Below are 20,916 nucleotides of genomic sequence, written 5' to 3' on the forward strand. Positions count from 1 at the left end.
AGAGGTGAGCCAGGAGAAGGGTTGGGAAGAGATTCCCACAGCCTGGATCCTTAAGAGACCTTGGTACTTCTGGGAGGGGCTGGAGTGAGGGGATAAAGCATGATGTTGGAGATTAGGGAGGGACCAGATCAAGGAGGGTCTGGCAAGTCACACTAAGGAGTTTGGCCATTCTCTTTAAAGTAATAAGGAGCCATTGAAGGTTATAGCAGGAGTGTAACATAAACAGATTTGTGCTTCACTCTTAGAGATCTTTGGCTGTGGGGTGAAGGCAGGATTAGAGGGAGACCTGCGGCTATTGTAGTGTTTCAGGAGGAAGACCATGGTAGTCAGATGAAGAAGTGACAGCCATAGGGATGGAAGAAAGTGGAGAATTCATGAGATATTGACAGGGCTTGGTGCAGTTGAGATGTAACAGGCGAGGGAGAGGGAGGTGTTAGGATGACACCGAGGTTGCTGATTCTGAGGCGAGAAACAGAGAAGTGGGCTTAGATGGGGGAATGATGAGCTTGGTTTGTACCTGTGGAGATGGAGGTGCTTGAGGGAAATCTGGCTGGCCATGTCCAAGGGTGGGGGATGGTTGGTGAGTCTGAAGCTCGAGAGAGAGCTCAGGGCTCTCTGCATCAGTCCCTCCCCAGTCAACACCAGAGGGGGTCTCTTGGCAGGTGAGACCCCTAAAACCGGTCACATACGATTAGAATAAAGGACCTCCTTTATTCACCCACAGTGACTGTGGGTGACCACAGATGCTTCTTTAGAAAGCAATCTCACAGCAGGATGCATTCTGGGAGGAGCTCTGAGGGCCACAAGGAAGGGGAAGGAAGAGGAGGAGACAGAGCTGTGAGACTCCGAGCTTTTCTCTGCAGATCTGAAGAGCGCAGTCAAGACCGCAGACACCCGTGGAGGCTCCCCCAAGACACCTGGTTCTCTGGGACTGGGGGCCTCGCACAGGACCGCAGGGAGTTGGCTGAAGGACTCGGGTAGCCCAAGAGCTGCCAACAAACCAAGGTAGGTGCTGGCTCTGATGGAGCTCTCCAGGGAGGCATATCTGAGTAGAGCAGATGGAAGGGTGGAAAGGAGGGAGCTGGAATGGGAACCCCTGAAGGGACCGAAACACCCCTGGCTCTTATTTACCCAAGTTCAGGGCTGCCAGGGCCAGCCTTTCTGAGAAGGGCTACCTCAGACACTGCTGGATAACTCTGCCAAGTTAAGATGGTTTCAGCCCATTTTCACAGTATGAAAGGACATGGGACCCTGGGAGAAGGGCTCTCCTTTCTTCTGGAATCCTGTACATGCCATTAATAATAGGACTAATTATTCATGCCTGGTGCTGCGGACTACACCCATTTTCCCATTTGATTCTCACCAGCATTTAGAGATTGACTGAATAAGGGTTTTAGTGCCACTTTATAGGAGAGAAGACTGAGGCTTAAGGAGATGAAGCAACTTGCCAAAGCTTGCAGAGTGGGTTAGCAAGGAGCAGGACTCAATAGGAAATGTCTGGGTCCCAGTCTGTGCCCTTTCTGGGACATCATCTGTCCATCACTCTCCTGGGGAATTTGGTGAAAGTCATGCTAGTCTAGCCAATTTTCTCTCTGTGCACAAATCGGGGATCTTCTATGTGCCAGAGTCTGACCGAGGCCTGGTCTCTGTCCTGAAGGAGCTGACTGCTGCCTGCCATGAGGGTCCGGACACAGCTGCAAGTGACCAACCCAGAAAGTAACACGTGCCAGGGTCCTCAGTGAGCTGGGCGGTGTGAGGTACACGCAAGATGGGAGAGAGAGACTGCCAGGTGTGGGCTCAAGGAGGGTTCCATGGAAGGTGGTGCCTGGCTGAGGCTCAAGGGAGGACCTGGTGTGCAGAGAGGAGACAAGAGGCACCCCAGCAGTGGGAAGTAAAGTGTGCAAACCCCCACAGCCAGGAAAGCAGGTGCAAAAGTCAGGTGTAGGGGAAAGTACAGCTAGAGGCGATGTGTGGCTGCTACCAGGGGGTGTACAGAGCACTCACAGGCATGGACCTGTTCCATTTATTCATTTAGCTCTAAGTGGTTTTCAAGTATCATCTCATTTAGTCTCATGACAAGCCTATGAGGTAGACATTGTTGTCAGGTTCCCTTTAAGGGACACAGAGGTTTTAAGCAGCAGCCCAAGTTGCCCTATGGACAGAGAGGATTGGAATGCCATCTGCCTGGCCACTGTGCCCTGCTGCCTCTCACTAGAACTGCTGCTGGCTCCTACACTGTCTCCACGAGAGTGCCTCCACTGACCTGGTGGCTGCAGATGCCGGGGGCTGCAGTCGTTGCCATCTGGTCCCTTGCATTCAGGCCCCATCAGATCCCACCAGGCTTCCATGCCCTGGGAACAATGCTCCCCCAGCCCCACCCCACTGGCTCTTTCATGCCCAGGTGTTTCCTTCCAGCCAGAAGCAGACGCAGCTGAGGAAATTAGCCTGTCCCTGTCCATGGAGGCCAGCCCAGACAGCAGGATCCTCACCTCCCAGCCCCTCAGGAATCTGAAAAGTGGACCTCGTGGGAGCGAGGGCTAAGGATTGAGGGGGACCCCTCAGGACCCAGAGCTCTGTCCTCTCCCTTACTCCCTCACTGTGAGTGAGTTCACCACACGCTCTGATCTGAGAAAAGGCCCACAGCTGTGCTGTCTGGCAAGCTGAGCTGCCCCTGAAACCCTGAGGGCATGAGGCAGCTCTGGCGGGAAAAGAGGGGAGGCAACAGAAGCAGGAGACTCAGGCTCTGCAGGTCCCCTCTCTCTGTGCCACAGGAGCGGGTGGAGGACAGGAGGCAGGGCTGAGTGTGGCCCTGGGAAGCTCTGCGTCTTTTCTGCCCAGGCTAGTCCTGCAGATGTGGTATAGGGAGGTCTGGGTGGTAGGTTCTTCTGTCTGAACAGCTTGTCCCAGGAGCAAGCAATGGGGGAACAGGGGGACAGGGTGCCAGAGGACTATTAGATCTGGATTCTTCATGACAGAAACACTGACCCTGAGCCAGGCTTCCTCAGATCCTCCTCCATGTCCTCTTACTTCAATCTTCTCTAGCCAGGAAATCGCCCCCACTGTATCTCACACTAATGACAGGGAGCAGCACCTGTGAACAGTTGGCCCCATTCGATTCTTTCTGCCATGTCCATAGAACACTTCTATGGTTCTGTGGTCGGTCCTTGGACTTGTCGTACCCCAAGGCAGTGATGAGCTGTGTGTGTGCACCTGGCCTGAGACTTGTTCATTGCAGATCTTCTGTGTTTAAGGAAGAATGCTCTCTGAATCCCAATTCACTCATCCCTTTGTTCGTTCATTCATTCTTTGTCTCTGATCTCATTCCTCTGTCAAGAATTGTGAAGGACCTGAGTTATAAGTTAGAAGGATCTGTTAGTTGTAAGTTAACTTATAACTAACAAGTTAGCCTACCACAGTTTCGTGGTCACCAGCAGAAGATATGAGACTCCAGAGGCAGAGACAAATAACTCTGTCGCTCACAGCACAACTAGCATCATGAGTGTCATATTTATAGGTTCCCCTTGCCCCCCAAGTCCCAGGGGCACAGCAAGGAGGCCAATCCAAGTGGACTCTGTGCATGGCACCACATGAACCCTGAGCCTAGGAAACCCTAAGTTTCATGACGAGCTGCAAACAACCTGCCCAACTTTTACCCTGAAAGCACACATGTTCTCTATTGCATTGACAGCAAATAAATCCGCTTTTTGTCCTAGAAGGGACAGTATCTTCCAAGGCTATTTGCTACACAAAGATATTTGAAAAGATGATGTAGAAGACTTCTCACCAGGCATGCACAAACAGAAATTATGGAGAATTGTCTCCCAACATCTTCCTGGTGTCCCCCACTCATTACACCCCAACCATGCTGTCCCTTAAAAACACTGGGCACCCTCGCAACTCAAGACTTTGCTATTCTCTTTGCTTACAGCAGTCTTCCTGTGATACCACATGGCTTGCTGCCGGGGCCTCTTTCAGGTTCCTACTCAAATGGCACCTCCTCAGGAGATCTCCCTCATCATCCTTTTAAAAACCACACACAAGGCCGGGCGCAGTGGCTCATGCCTGTAATCGCAGCAATTTGGGAGGCCGAGGTGGGCAGATCACAAGGTCAGGAGATCAAGACCATCCTGGATAACACGGTGAAACCCTGTCTCTACGAAAAATACAAAATATTAGCTGGGCATGGTGGCACGCGCCTGTAGTCCCAGCTACACAGGAGGCTGAGGCAGGAGAATTGCTTGAACCCAGGAGGCAGAGGTTTCCGTGACCCGAAACTGAGCCACTGCACTCCAGTCTGGGTAACAGAGTGAGACTCTGTCTCAAAAACAAAACAAAACACACACAAACACACACACAGACACTCTTGGGGGTTTGGAGGCAATAGGGAGATGCTGGTCAAAGGGTATGAAGTTTCTACTAGAAGGAATAAGGTTTCTGAGATCCACTGCACAGCAGAGTGACTATAGTTAATTATGGTGTATTTTTCACAATTGCTAAGAGAGTAAATATTTCAAATGTTTTCACCATGAAAATGATAGGTATTCAATGGATATGTTAATTAGCCTTATTTCATCACTCCACATTATATATGTCTATCATAATATCACTTTGTCCACATAAATATATGCAATTATAATTTATGAATTCATATTAAAATTTACAAGTTTAAATTTAAATCAATATTTAAATATCTACATAGCCATATATCTATATCCATATACTGCACACCCCTCCCCATCTCTAGAACCCCTCCCTCCTCTTCCCAACTTTATTCTCATAGCACTTATCTTCATCTAATATACAATTTAATTATTTGGTTGATTTTCTGTCCCCTACATACCCATTAGAGTGCAAACTTTCTAAGAGCAGGCATTTTGTCTATTTTATCTTATTGCCACATCCCCAGGACCTGGAACAGTGTCTGACACATACTTGCTCAGGAAGCAGGTGTGGTGGCCCACACCTGTAATTCCAGAACTTTGGGAGGTCTAGGCAGGCGGATCACAAGGTCAAGAGATTGAGACCATCCTAGCCAACATGGTGAAACCCCATCTCTATTAAAACTACAAAAATAAGCTGGGCATGCTACTTGGGAGGCTGAGGCAGGAGAACCACTTGAACCTGGGAGGCAGAGGTTGCACTGAGTCGAGCTCGTGCCACTGCATTCTAGCCTGGCGACAGAGCAAGATTCTGTCTCAAAAAAAAAAAAAAAGTTTGCTCAGGAACTACGGAATAAGTGAAACAATGAGTGAGTGCTGGGGGAAGTGTGAGAGGTCACAGCAGGGGGGACCACAGGGCATCTCCCAGGTTGTTGGGATTTGTCCCTCGGCCACTTTCCTGCTACCTATTTTGGCTGCCAGGAGTCTTGCTGACTGTGGGCAGAGGCTGGTATATTGCTCTCTCGTAATGATGTATTCTTGCTCTACGGGGTGGGGGGGTAGAGAGGAAACTCAAGATGAGCCCTAACGTGCTACTTGATTGGTCAGTACCTTGCACATGGCCCTTGAGGCAAAAAAGCAACAAACATTGAAGCCTCAGCTGTCCATGACAGGGCCTGAAACAGCTCGGCCACCCACAGGTGACAGAGGGAGCTGCAAGGTCAGTGTGGCACAATGTCCTTGTCACCACTGTGTCTGTCTTCACATTTCCTATGGGACTGCTGTCTTCTTTGCAGTATTCTGAGCATCAAACTAATCTCTGTTTCCTGTGTCATTCATTGTGGCAACCATGCCCAGCAGACTTGTTTCTGCCCTCTAGCCCAACAGTAGCTTTGAGACAGTGACCCTGTCTTGTATTCATATTAGCACCTGGCATTCATGCATTCGAGCATATTTATCAAGGGCCTTCCATGTGGTATAAACAGTGTCAGGTAATGGGGACTCAACAGTGAGCAAAGTGGAGCTCCTGGCCATGGGGAGCTTACGTTTTTGTGGAGGCAGCCAGATGATAAACAAACGCAATAGCATAGTCCCCTTACCTGTAGGGGACACACTCTGAGACCCCCTGGGGATGCCTAAGGCCTCCACTAGTACTGAACCTGACTGCTGTCAATCAGAACACATTTCTGTTGAGGTCTTGCACCCACAAATTTAATTGCTCTTTCCATCTTAATGAAGCACTTATCATATACTGTGGCCATAACTTTGCTGTTTCAGATGACCCAGAAAAACTAGCCAACGTTTCTTTCACAATTTCATGGCTAGAAAATTTGCTCTTACCATAGATCTTAGCAACTTCAGCATACGATTTTTTTCTTTCCTTGTTAAGATAAGAACTTTCACCTTTTCACTGAAAGGACGCACTTTACAGCTTCTCGTTGGCATATCTGAATTGCCAGCATCACTTCTCTTGCAACTTGGGGCCACTGGTAAGTAAAATAAGGGTAACTTGGGCTCAAGCACTGGGATACTGCTACAGTTGATTTGACAACCATGATGGCTAGCAAGTGGCTTACAGTTGGGTAGCCTGCACCATGTACACCAGTTGAACAAAGGGATGATTCACATTCCTGGTGGGACACAGCAGAATGGTGAGAGACTTCATCATGCTACTCAGAACAGTATGCAATTTAAAATTTAGGAATCGTTTATTTGTAGAATTTTTCATTTAATATTTTTGGTTGACCTTGAGCAACTGAAATTACAGAAAGCAAAACTGCAGATAAGGGAGGATTACTACTGTGTAAGGCATTAGGTACTAGGAAGAAGTACAGAAATGTGCTGTTTTTGTTGAAAGACTTCTATGGGCACTGTGTGGCAACCCTAATGCCCAGCCCACTTCAGACATTCTGCAGTTAACTTTTCTCTTTGTGCACTACAACATGAACCACAATATAGAAGACGATTGCCAATGTGTCTGCTTTCACGAGCCCAATAGGTAGCATAAATGATGATGTGGACAGGCTGATAGTGCTGGTATGGTGTCCCTGGCACTGCCCCCAGCTTCTGTATTGTGGACTCAGTGGGGACACTGAGGCCCTGGGGAGCACAAGGTCCTTCTACAGGGGAACTGCATGTCAACACCAGCTAATTGTTGCCACACAGGATCGTGGGTCTGGTGTTGGTAGATCTTCCAGTTACTTCAATCAAAGCTGGAAATCTAGATTTTTATATGAAATCTGACTTCTAATTGTTAACCACATATTCAAATTTCCAAAAACTGTTGCTCCTTTTAGGGAAGGAAATTGATGAGCCACAGCAGCAGTCCCCAATCTTTTTGGCATCAGGAACCAGTTTCATGGAAGGCAATTTTTCCACGAACAGGGTTTGGGGGTGCGAAGGGGTTTGGCGGATAGGGCTGGGGGTGGGGATGGATTCGCGATGAAACTGCTCCACCTCAGATCATCAGGTATTAGATTCTCTTAAGAAACAGGTATCCTAGATCCCTCACATGCGCATGCACAGTTCACAGTAGAGTTCGCGCTCCTATGACAATCTTATGCGCCTCCTGCCCCCCATAGCTGATCTGATAGGAGGTGGAGCTCAGGCAGTCCTGCCGGCTCACCAGCCACTCACCTCCTGCTGTGCGCCCAGTTCCTAGCAGGCCATGGATCAGTACCGGTCTGCAGCCTGGGGTTTGGGGACCCTTGGGCCAGAGGATAGGTAAGAAGGATGCTGGCTTTTCACTGTATAGCTATCTGTGCCTTTTAGATTTTACCATATGCATGGTTTTTTATGTGAAAAGTGAATTTTAAAAATATACCAGACAGAGCACAGTCTCTGAGATTCCCTTACGGTATATGAAACTGTGAAATGGTTAGTCTTCTTAAGCATTGTATTAGGGCACAACCAACAGGATAGAGAGACTGAAGGGACGGGTGGGGGGAGAAAAAAGGATGTATTAGCAGGGATTGGCTCCCGTGACTGTGGAGACTGAGAAGTCCATAATCTGTGGTCTGTAAGCTGGAGGCCCAGGAAAGCCAGTGGTGTAATTCCAGTGTGAGTCCAAAGGCCTGAGAACCAGGGACGATGATGGTGTCAGTCTGAATCCAAGTTCGAAGGCTGGAGAACCAGGAGCGCTGATTTTGTCCAAGGGCAGGATGGCTGTCCCAGCTCAAGCAGAGACAGCACATTTGCCCTTCATCCTCCCTCTTGTCCTATTCAGGCCCTCAGCAGATGGTGCAATGTCCACCCACATGGCTGAGGGCAGATCTTGACTCTCTCTGTCCATTCAGATGCTCATCTCTCCTGGAACACTCCCTCACCCACCACCACAGATACCTCCAGAAATAATGCTTCACCAGCCATCTGGGCTTCCCTTAGCCTGGTCAAGTTGACATGTAAAATAAACCATCCCAAGCATGTTGCATGCTTGGGATGGTGAGGAGGTGACATTGACAATGAGACCTGAATGTTGAGGAGGAGCCAGCTGTGGGGAAAGCTAGAGGAAGGATGTCCCAGGCCAGGGCATGCAAAGGTCCTGAGGTATGATCAAGTTTGGCAGGACAAGATGCAGCTGGAGAGGTGTGCTGGGGCAAAACCAAGTGAGCTTGTCGGCAGCGTAGAGTTTACTAGATCAAGAAGCCATCGGAGAGCTTGAATCAGAGAATGAGTTTCAGTTCCTAACAGGCCATGGATCAGTACCATATTCCAGTGATCTTAGGCAAGTACAGCCACCCTGTGGTCATTACAAGGTTACAGATTGGTAGCCCAGCAGCCCCTGGGGCAAGGACTGTGTCTTACTCATTCATCTCTAACCTCTCAGGGCTTATGCAATTTTTGCCCTATGGATTATGTCCTGAAGAGGCTCTTTGATTTATTCAGCAACCTCACACACTCAGACATTGCCAGGAACTGAGGAGACAGCCAGAGGGCCCTCTGGGCAGCCCAAATAGAAGATCCAAGTCTATGGATGGGAGTTCAATGCTCTTTTCATTGGTCAGTTCTCAGGCTTTGTTTTTTCATTTTATGTACAAGACAACTGCATGTGCTTAACTGGCTTCCCAGCCTTCAGCAAATTGGCAGTTGGGTGGAGGTGCAGACACAGCCTAGGCAGGGCTGCAGCCAATACAGAAGGCACCCTTTAAGCAGACAAATTACAGCAAGTTCCTCTTTGGATGAATTGCAAAACTGCACCCTCCCTTCCCTGGTAAATTACAAAATGGTCAGCAGAGCAGTGGGCTGGACTGCAGCTTCTATTCACCTACTAAGTGCAGGGAACAGTCAGCATTGCTGAAATGAGGAATCATACATGAGAAGTGAAACAGGAACAGCTACTGGGTGCAGGATGGGGCTGCCCTCACCTACTGCACCTACTGATAGCTCCTGCCATCATCACCATTTTGTGGCACGGTACATACAATCAGTTTCCATCAAGATTCATTGAGAAAACAGCCGGGTGCACTGGCTCACGCCTGTAATCCCAGCACTTTAAGAGTGTATCACCTGAGGTCAAGAGTTTGAGACCAGCCTGGCTAACATGGTGAAACCCTGTCTCTATGAAAAATACAAAAATTAGCCTGGTGTGGTGGTGGGTACCTGTAATCCCAGCTACTTGGGAGGCTGAGGCAGGAGAATTGCTTGAACCTGGGAGGTGGAGGTTGCAGTGAGCCAAGATTGTGCCCTTACACTCCAGCCTGGGCAACAAGAGCAAAACTCTGTCTCAAAAAATAAAATAAAACAAGATTAATGGAGAAAACATGCAGAGGCATGGTTTGGTGCTGGAAATGGCAAGCTTTATTTCCTAAAAAATTTGTCTCATCCCTGAAGCAAAGGCACATGAGATGTTGATGCATTTTGAGAATGAGCTGCTTCCGTTTCCATTTCCTGCCTACGTGCAAGCTTGTCCCCTGAGGGCTTTCCCCCCACACTGGTGTGGTCAGCAGCCCCAAAGGACAGCAAATAGACCACAAAGGTCCCTGTGGGAGAAGCAAGGGAGCAGCACCTGCACAAATATGTAGAAACGCTGAATAAACGTTTAATGAGTGAATGCGTGAGTGAATGAAGGAATGAACAAATGAATAGAGAGCCTGACAGTTATTGGTAAAGTTGCTTAGAATTTTGCTTTCCATTAAAAATCAGCCCAGAAACACTCTCCATTTGCCACAAAAACTCCTGGGATCTACACTTCTCTTTTAGTCTTTATCTGTAAGATTTTTTTTCTTTCAAGGCTGCCCCATGTTCAAGAGATGATGGTGGCTTGGACCTGGTGGGGTGGTTCAAGTGTAGGCTAGAATGATCATTCTCCACATCCACACAGGTCATAGAGGGGACCTGGGAACCCCAGCCTCCTGCATCCCATCTGGAAGGCTCTTCTTGGCTTCCCTCCACCACTAGATTTGGGGTCAGGACCCGAATCTGCCCCATGCCCACCTGCCTGTCCACCGCATGCCGTGGCTCTGCTCACACTATCTTGCCATTTTCAGTTCCTCCCCCTTAGACTGGAAATGCCTCAGACTCAGCCAGAGTCTCATTTTCATAAAATAAAATTTCAGGAAGTTCGAGTTTTCGTGTTTGAATATTCATCATTCGTTCCGATTTTGATGCCTACTTTTATTCATAATAACATGCCAGGGAGCATTTTTAGGCAGAACGGCATGGATGGTTGACATGTTCTTCGCTGTACAGGGGTTTTGGGTACCTGATCTCCATGCCCAGCCTTTTTTCTACAGGGTATTGTTCAATAGTCTGACATTCTACCCAGTGCTTCTGGGTGCGTGATCTCACAGGAAGTGGCTAAGGCTCAGAGAGGCCAGAAATGGGCCACACAGGCCAATGGTGGGAGAGCTAGACTCAAACCCAATTCTTCTGAGTCCAGTCAGTCATGCCCACCCCACAGGATGGATCAGCCTCTTAGTGCAGCAGTTCCTGGAGCACAGGGTGATTATTTTAATAGTTTTTTTTTTTTTTTTTTAAGTTTAAACCTACAGCACAATGTTCTTAAATTGACGGGTGGGCTCCCAGATGCTCATGTCATTATTACGTTTCAGAACATAATATGTTAGCATTTTTCTTTTGTGTGTGCCATCTTTTACACCATAAAACATAAAGTCAATTGTACTTAATATTAAGACATCAGAAAATGTAGAAATGTATTAAAAGAAAAATTACCTGTGACCTCACTGTTTATGGGTAAGTAATAACACTTTTTTTGTAGTTTAGTCTGTATCCTTAAAAGGTAAGAGACTGACACACCTACATAAGTACAGGTAAAATTGGGGAAATCTGAATAAAATGTATTGACAACAGTATCCTAGGGTTTTTTGTTTTTGTTTTTGAGACTGAGTTTCACTCTTCTTGCCCAGGCTGGAGTGCAGTGGTGTGATCTTGGCTCACTGCAACCTCCGTCTCCCAGATTCAAGTGATTCTCTTGCCTCAGCGTCTCGAGTAGCTGGGATTACAAGCACTTGCCACCAAGCCTGGCCAATTTTTGTATTTTTAGTAGAGAACTGGTTTTACCATGTTAGCCAGGCTGGTCTTGAACTCCTGACCTCAGGTGATTCACCTACCTGAGCCTCCCCAAGTGCTGGGATTACATGCGTGAGCCACTTCGCCCAATCAATATCTTGGTTTTGATACAGTAACATTGTTTTGCAAGATGTTATCACTAGGGGGAAACTGGGTAAAGGGCACCTGAGAATTCCCTGTGTTATTTCTTGCCGCTGCATGGGAATTTACAGTTATCTCAAAATTAGAAGTTTTACTTAAAAAAGAGATAATGACTCCTTTTTTCAAACATAACTAACATACTGTTTATTGTCTGCTCCCAAAATTTTTGTAGTGTTCAGATATCTAATTGCCTCTGATGTAACCGAGGCAATTAGAATTTTTTGCTATGGTTTGAGCTGGGATCCAAGCAAGGTTGACATATTGCAATTGGTTGATAATGTTTCTTAAGATCCCTTTAAGCTAGAGGTTCACACTCCCCCCTCTGCTAACTTCCCCGTCTCCCTTTACCACCACTGCCTCTATCTTCCTTCCGCTTCACTTTTTTTTTTTTTTTTTTTTTTATTTTTTTTTTTGTATTTTTCCCCAGGCTGGAGTGCAGTGGCACAATCTCGGCTCACCACAACCTCCGCCTCCCAGGTTCAAGCAATTCTCCTGCCTCAGCCTCCCGAGTAGCTGGGATTACAGGCATGCACCACCGTGACAGACTAATTTTGTATTTTTAGTAGAGACAGGGTTTCTCCATGTTGGTCAGGCTGGTCTCGAACTCCTGACCTCAGGTGATCCGCCTGCCTTGGCTTCCCAATGTGCTGGGATAACAGGCTTTTAGAATATATAAAACACACACAGGGAAAAAAATTAAATGGTGAAACAAGAGTGGATACTGCAAAGCCAGTCACCTTCCCACTCCTGTGCCTCAGGTGTCTTTCCAGAGGCAGCTGTTGTCTTGGGTGTAAATGATTTGGTTTAATAAAGCTGAGGGCACCATAGAACATACTAAAGCAGTCTTTCAATTTTGGAAGCCATTACCCTCCTGCCTTTTTTAAGGGAGGAAATTCTAGAATTAGTACAACTTATGAAAGTATATAAGCAGGTAGTAGTGCCAGTTACAAATTAAGGTGTGGGCTGTTCCTTGAACACTTTACTTTTTTATGTTTTAATTACATATAGGAAGACCAGGAGCGGTGGCTCACACCTGTAATCCCAGCATTTTGGGAGGCTGAGGCAGGTGGATTACCTGAGGTCAGGAGTTTGAGACCAGCCTGGGCAACATGGTGAAAACCCATCTCTACTAAAAATACAAAAATTAGCTGTGCGTGGTGGGGGGCACCTGAATCCCAGCTACTCGGGAGGCTGAGGCAAGAGAATTGCTTGAACCCAGGAGGCAGAAGTTGCAGTGAGTAGAGATCATGCCATTGTACTCAGGCCTGAGCAACAGAGCAAAAACTCCATCTTAAAATAATAATGATGATATAATTTACATACAGAAAATGGACTACCATATGTTTTGCTTTATAGTTCTGAGTTTTAACACATGTGTAGATTTATGTAAGCATCACCACGATCAGGACCCAGAGCTGTTTCATCACCCCAAAAAGTTCCTCTGAAGTCAACCCCTCTCCCTACCCTGCCCTCTCATAACACTGACCTATTTTCTGATCCTGTATTTTTTTTTTTTTTCTAGAATGCCATATAAATGGAAACATACAGCACACAGTCTTTAGAGCCTGGCTGCCTTTACTCAGCATAAAGTCTCTGAGATTCACGCATGTTGCTGCACGTAGTTCTCTTTTAAATGCGGACTATTCTGCTGTGTGGGTGTATCACAGTTTGCTCAACCATGCAACCACTGAAGGCATTTGGGTTGTTTCCAGTTTGGGGCAATTCTGAATAGAGCTGCTATACATATCCATGAGCAGGTGTTTGTGTGAACATAAGTTTTTATTCCTCTAGAGGAAATAGCTAGATGTGGGATTACAGGATCATACTGTAAGTGATGCATAACTTTATGAGAAATTGACAAACTGTTTTCTGGAATGGCTGTGCCATTTTGCATTCTTACCAATAATGTACGAGAATTCCAGTTCCTCCATGTGCTCTGCAGCACTTCCTATTGCCCATTTAAAAATTTTAGTCATTCTAATTAGGCATATAGTGATATCTCATGGTTTTCATCTGCCTTTCCCAAACTGCTGATAGCATTGAGCATTTTTTCATGTGTTTATCTGCCATCCACATATCTTTTGTAGTAAAGTATTTATTTAGATCTTTTGCCCATTTGGGGAGGAATATTTGCTTTCTTACTGTTGAGTTTTGACAGTTATTTATTTATCTTAGATATGTTGTTGGATGTGATTTGCAAATATTTTCTCTAAGTCTGTACTTTGTTTATTTATTTATTTATTTATTTATTTATTTATTTATTTATTTTTTGAGACGGAGTCTCGCTCTTGTTACCCAGGCTGGAGTGCAATGGCGCGATCTCGGCTCATTGCAACCTCCGCCTCCTGAGTTCAGGCAATTCTCCTGCCTCAACCTCCTGAGTAGCTGGAATTACAGGCACGCGCCACCATGCCCAGCTAATGTTTTGTATTTTTAGCAGAGACGGGGTTTCACCATGTTGACCAGGATGGTCTCGATCTCTTGACCTCGTGATCCACCCGCCTCGGCCTCCCAAAGTGCTGGGATTACAGGCTTGAGCCACCGCGCCCGGCCTCATTTTATTTTGTTTTGTTTTGTTTTTCTTTTTTGAGATGGAGTCTCGCTCTGTCACCTAGGCTGGAGTGCAGTGGCATGATCTCGGCTCACTGCAACCTCTGCTGCCCGGGTTCAAGTAATTCTCCTGGTTCAGCCTCCTAAGTAGTTGGGATTACAGGCATGCGCCACCACACCTAGTGAATTTTTGTATTTTTATTAGAGATGGGGTTTCACTGTATTGGCCAGGTCTCAAAGTCCTTCCTGATCTCAGGTGATCCACCCACCTTGGCCTCCCAAAATGCTGGGGTTACAGGTGTGAGCCACTGGACCTGGCCTGTTTGTTCATTTTGTTAAAGGCATCTGTCATAAAACCAAAGTTTTACATTTTGATGAAGTCTAATTTGTCATATTTTTCCTCTTATAGATCATGCTTTGGTATTATATCTAATAACTTTTTCCTTAACGTAAGGTTGGAAGGGTTTTCTCCTGTGCTTTCTTCTAAAAGTTTATTGTTTTGCATTTTACATTCAAATCTATGTCCATTTTTAGTTCATTTCTGTGTAAGGTGTGGGGTTTACCTCAAGGTTTTGCTTCTTGTTTTGCATACTGATGATCAACTGTTCCATCACCATTTGTTGAAAAGACTCCTTTCTCCGTTGACTCACTTTTACAACTTTGTCAAAAGTCAATTAGCCATATCAGTGTGGGCCTACTTCCAAACTCTCTGTTCTGTTCCATTGATTTCTGTCTCTAGCCCTTCATTAATAACTTCATAGTAATTCTCAAAATAAGGAGTGTGAGTCCTCAGGCATTATTCAGGCATTATTCATTTTCAAAATTGTTTGGCTATTTCAATTTCTCTTTCCCTATGAACTTTAGAATTGACTTATATGTACCTACAAAAAAAAAAATCCTGCTGGTATTTTTATTGGAATTACCTTAATATATAAATCACTTTGGAGAGAACTGACATTTTAACTACACTGGGTCTTCCAAACAATGAACACAGTTTCTCTCCATTTATTTAGATCTTCTCTGATCTACCTAATCAGCATTTTGTAGTTTTCATCATACAGATCCTGCACGTTTTGCTAAATTTATCTTCAAGTGTTTATTTTTAAGAAAATATTTGGAGCTATTGTAAATGGTGTTGTATCTTTCAAATTCAGCAAATATAGATGTACACAATTTTATAGCTGCATAGTATTTTATTGCACAAATTAATTTATTTACTTGGTACTCTATAATTGTACCTTTATGTTTTTTCTGGTTTTTCTGGTGTTTGTTTTTTGAGACGGAGTCTCGTTCCATCACTCAGGCTGGAGTGCAGTGACACAATCGTGGCTCACTGCAGTTTTCACCTCTAAGCAATTTTCCTGCCTCAGCCTCCAGAGTAGCTGGGATTATAGGCACCCACCACCATGCCTAGCTAATTTTTGTATTTTTAGTAGAGACAGAGTTTTACCATATTGGTCAGGCTGGTCTTGAACTCCTGACCTCAGGTGATCCGACTGCCTCAGCCTCCAAAAGTTCTGGGATTACAGGTGTCAGCCACTGCACCTGGCCTTCTCAATTGTTAACAATGTTTTAATGAATATTACTGTACATATCTTTTATCCATTTGTCCAATATTTCCTTTGGACAGGTTTCTACAAGTGGAATTGCTTGGACAAAAAAGTACGAACATTTTGAATTTTGATACTTATTGTCCAGCAATCCCCGAGAAAAGCTACGCTAATTTCTCTTCTCACCAACTATGTATGACTGGAAATTTTCTCATATCCTATCCTTGCCAATACTGAATGTCATTATCTTTTGGCATACTCTTTGCAACTCTCATTTTAATATTTATTTCTATGATTGTCAGTAGGCTGAAATTGTAGTACATTATAATTATAATATATTGCTGAATTCAATTGATATCCATTTTTTTTTTTTTTTTTTTTTTTTTTTTTTTTTTTTTTTTTTTTTTTTTTTTTTTTTTTTTTTTTTTTTTTTTTTTTTTTTTGAGATGGAGTCTCACTCTGTCACCCAGGCTGGAGTGCAGTGGCGTGATCTCAACTCACTGCAACCTCTGCCTCCAGGGTTCAAGTGATTGTCCTGCCTCAGCCTCGCGGGTAGCTGGGATTATAGGCAGCTAATTTTTGTATTTTTATTAGAGATGGGGTTTCACCATGTTGGCCAGGCTGGTCTAGAATTCCTGACCTCATGATCCACCTGCCTCAGCCTCCCAAAGTGCTGGGATTACAGGTATAAGTCACCACGCCCAGCCAGTTGATATCTATTTTTCAATGTTATATCAATATTTATAGGTGAGCATGGTCTATTTTGCTATTTTGGTAAAATATAGATAATATAACATCTTAACCATTTTTAAGTATATAATTCAGTGGCATAAGTACATTCACAATGCTGTGTAACCATTACCGCTATCCATTTCCAGAACTTTCCTATCATTCCAAACAGAGACTCTGTAACCATTAAACAATAATTCTCCATTCATCCCTTCCCCAGTCCCTGGTAACCTCTGTCATACTTGCTGTCTCTGTCTCTGTGAATTTGCCCATTCTAGGTATCTCACAAAAGTGGAATCACACAATATTTGTCCTTTTATGGCTGACTTATTTCATGCAACATAATGTTTTCAAGGTTCATCCAGGATGTAGCATATATCTAAATGTATTCCTTTTTAAGGCTGAATAACTTTCCACTATAGGTATACAACATATTTTTTATCCATTCATTGCTTCTCTGTTGATGGACATTTGAGTTGCTTCTAATATTTTGCTGTTTTGAATAGTGCTTCTATTAATACTGGTGTGCAAGTGTCTGTCTGAGTTCCTGTTTTCAACTCTTTTGGGTAGTTACCTAGAAGTGAAATTGCTAGATCATGTGATAATTCTTTGGTTGACTTTTTGAGGAACATGCCATACCATTTTCCACAGCAGCGACACCATTTTGAATTCCCACCCAGCAATGCACCACATCCTTCCAGAGTCTACACCCCAAAGCAAGAAACCGAATGACTAGAAAGCAGGAGAACTCCAAACAAATCCAATTTCTCCACATCCCTGCCTGTGCTTGTTGTTTTCTGGCTTTATTTTCCCCCGATATATATAAAATGTTCATTCCAGTGGGTGTGAAGTAAGTGATCTATTTTTTTTAACTACCTTTATTAGATTTTGGTATTAAGGTTAAGCTGGCTTTGTCCAATAAACTGAGAATCTTTCCTTCTTTCTCCATGTTTTGGAGCAGATTAAATAACACAGACATTTTCTTTGTAGGTCTGAAAAAACTTATCAGAAGAACCATCTGAGCCAGACATCACTTTCCCACAGCTAGTTCTTTGACAACTGTCTTTATTTCCTCACTGGTTACTAATATAAGCAGTTTTTCTAACTCTTCTAGAGCCTTTTGAGTCATTTTTATTTTCCTAGAAAACCAAGTGTGACATAAGGGACTCAGGTTTTCTTTTCTTCTATAAATAAATATATATGACATTTATCATTTCTAATATTGTCTCTTTGTCATCTCTTTTTAGATTAGCTTTCCCAATTATATGTTTGTTTGCTTTCTCTCCAAAAAACAAGCTCTTGAATTTGTTTGGAGTTTCTCTGCTTTCTAGTCATTGGGTTTATTGCTCTGGGGAGCAGACTCTGGGAGGACCTTCCACTGGGGTCACAGTGGGGCAGCCAGAGGTCATGCTTAAGGGCAGGGCTGTAGAGCCAGATGGTCTGAGTTCAAGTCCTCATTCCTTACTCACCAGCTATTTGACTTTGAATAGTTATTTAACCTCTCTGTGTTTCAGTATCCCCATCTGTAGAAGTGGGGAGGGGTGAGAGATAGAACCTGCCTCATAAGCTTAATATTAATATTAAAAACTTCGTATTTCCTAAGCACTCAGAAGAGTGATGCCTGGCACATAGTAAGCATTATATAAGTTTCTTTCCTTCCTTCCTTCCTTGCTTCCTTCCTTCATTCTTTCCTTTCTTTCTTTCTTTCTCTTTTCTTTCTTTCTTCTTTTTTTGATGGAGTCTTGTTCCGTTGCCCAGGCTGGAGTGCAATGGTGTGATCTCAGCTCACTGCAAACTCTGCCTCTCAGGTTCAGGCGATTCTCCTGCCTCAGCCTCCCAAGTAGCTGGGATTACAAGCACCCGCCACCGTACCCAGCTAATTTTTTGTATTTTCAGTTGAGACGGGGTTTCACCATATTGGCCAGGCTGGTCTCGAACCCAACTTCAATGATCCACCCTCCTCGGCCTCCCAAAGTGCTGGGATTACAGGCATGAGCCATTGTACCTGGCTATAAGTTTTCTTAAATACAGGTAGACTTCTCCCAGTGTGCTAGAAGCCTATGTCCCCTAGGAGCTTCTCCACTGCTTTCTGCACCTTCCCACTGCTTTTACTAATTAACTGCCTCTTATTTTGCAGAACCGCCTCTGTGCAGAAAAACAACCAATTTGTTTTCCATTCTGCTGCCTGAGACAACCACATCCTCTCCCCACATCAGACAGGCTTCCATGGAAAGCTCAGGTCAGTATGTTGGGGGAAAGGGGTCTAGTGAGCATGCTACCAAGTGGGGAAGGCTCTTCTCCCTCCAGGGCTGGCAGGACACCCTACACGTAGACAGGCTGCAAGATCCCAATTCAGGGATCCTGTCTATATGTGAGATCATCTTGAGAGTTGGACATCTACACACTTGTATGAGGCCCCAGCTGCTTGCTGGACACTGAGCTTGACAATGGGAATGATGATAAGAATAGCCAGGATTTATTGTCAAATACTTGTGACTATTTAACAAAAGCCTATATAGCACTTACAATGGATTGAGGAGGGATAAAAGCTCTTGACAAATATTAAGTCATTTAGTCTTTGTTAATCTCCTAAGATAGGCGTTATTACTCTCATATTACAGAAGGGGTTTCCCTTCTGAGGCATGCCAAGGGCAGGTACTTTTCCCCCAGTCACATAGCTACTGAGTGGTCAAATCAGGAGTGAAACCTAGCAATCTAGCTCCCATGTCTGGGCTTAATGATTTCATGACAGATTGCCTCACACAAATGCCAGAAGGATTCTGTGAGGTAGGGCTAGCACTATGATTATCCTCATTTTTCTGAAAGGGAAACTGAGGCTCAGAGAGGTTATATAATTTGCTCAACGCCACACAGCTAGTAAGTGGCAAGGCCAGAACTGGAGCCTCATCTGTCTGATTCCAACGCCTGGACTCTTCACCATATGTCAACTTGGGACAACACGGAAAGATGACCAGCCCCCACCAAGATGTGCATCATCTAATGGTCACTGGTAAAGCCAAAGATCACACCTTAGGCCACCAAGCAGAGACACCAATTCCCCTAAAGATCCCTGCCCTGGGGAGGGGAAGGGCAACCCCTAGGCAGGGTCAACATCTCAGTTGTTAATATTCCTGTGACATAAATTATTTTGACATCCATCCATCCATCCATCCTCAGAGAGCCTCATCCAATCAGAAGCAGCTCCACGGAGTCAGGCAACCCCAGTGAATCCTGGTGTTACAATATTCTGGGTCATCTTTAACCAGCTGGGGTTTGGGGTAAGAGGCTTGGGATGGGGAAGCATCGTGAAAATCGAAATACAGTCAGGCACTGCATAATGCCAGTGTTTTGGTCAAGGACAAACCTTACAAACAGCAGCAGTCCCATAGGAGAGTACCATATTTTTACTGTAGCTTTTCTATGTTTAGCTACATTTAGACACACAAGTACCACTGTGTAACAATTGCCTACAGTACTTAGTTCAGTAACATGCTGTGCTGGTTTGTAGCCTAGGTGTGTAGTAGGCTATGCTATCTAGGTTTCTGTAAGTGTGCTCTATGATGGTCATACAATGATGAAATTGCCGCAAGACATATTTCTCAGGACATATCCTCGTAGTTAATTGACACATGAAGGTATTTCAAAACCAACTTACTTTGCACTCATTTTATAACAGTAATACATGTCATGCTGTCTTTTAGGAAAAGAGGTGTATTGTATATAAGCACCAACAAAGGTTTATTTGTATATAAGCAATAAAAACTGATGTGGCCATTTTAATTTTTTAAAAATGTGGCCAAGCATCAAAGGAAAAGCTGAAGCACCAGACACCTGAAAGGGCAGGGGACAGTAGCCTTGCCACCAGGACAGAGAAAGATAGACAATGTCCTTGGAGGGTACACCAGGTGTCCTTCCCTCCTGGGCATTCTCTGCACAAGGCTGTCTGAGAGAAACAGAGACAGAGAATGTCAGTCCATGGGCAACTTGGTCCTGTGCCCACATCAAGGCTAAAGCTAAGTAAGGCACCTGGGTCACAGTCCCACCAAGACTGCAATGAGCTGGGAGGGACACTGGGCAGGTAAAACCACTAACTTCCCCCTCCAAAGGTATGGCAGATGACTCCCAAATCCAATGAGTAAAAGGAAACATCCCCAAATTAGGATGATTGCCCTGGCAACTCAGAAGGGGAGTTATCCCATCATGACCAGATGTCTTCCCACATTATGATTTTTTTTTTTTTTTTTGAGACAGAGTTTTCACTCTTGTTGCCCAGGCTGGGGTGCAATGGCACAATCTCAGCTCACTGCAATCTCCACCTCCTGGGTTCAAGTGATTCTCCTGCGTCAGCCTCCCGAGTAGCTGGGAATACAGGCACTAACCACCACACCCAGGTAACTTTTTGTATTTTTAGTAGAGGTGGGGTTTCACTATGTTGGCCAGGCTAGTCTCGAACTCCTGACCTTGTGATGCACCCACCTTGGCTCCCAAAGTGCTGGGCTTATGATTGTTTTTTAACACCCCCCCCCCACCTACCCACAGCT

The 20,916-nt window shown here is 44.9% G+C and overlaps 1 protein-coding gene across 4 annotated transcripts in view; it reads left to right on the forward strand.

The window, feature by feature from the left end:
• The first annotated feature begins 847 nt into the window (after window positions 1-847).
• PIK3R6 (phosphoinositide-3-kinase regulatory subunit 6) overlaps window positions 848-20,916 on the forward strand; it is a 64,919-nt gene continuing 44,850 nt past the window's right edge. For all 4 annotated transcript variants that reach the window (XM_017531462.2, XM_037739590.1, XM_037739589.1 and 1 more), the window contains exons 1-2: window positions 848-1,005; window positions 18,513-18,614. In XM_017531462.2, the coding sequence (XP_017386951.1) occupies window positions 18,602-18,614 (13 nt within the window). In that variant the 5' untranslated portion in view covers window positions 848-1,005; window positions 18,513-18,601. The remainder of the gene's footprint in view (window positions 1,006-18,512; window positions 18,615-20,916) is intronic.

The sequence above is a fragment of the Cebus imitator genome, unplaced genomic scaffold (assembly GCF_001604975.1).
Source record: "Cebus imitator isolate Cc_AM_T3 unplaced genomic scaffold, Cebus_imitator-1.0 Scaffold72, whole genome shotgun sequence".
NCBI classification, from domain to species: domain Eukaryota; kingdom Metazoa; phylum Chordata; class Mammalia; order Primates; family Cebidae; genus Cebus; species Cebus imitator.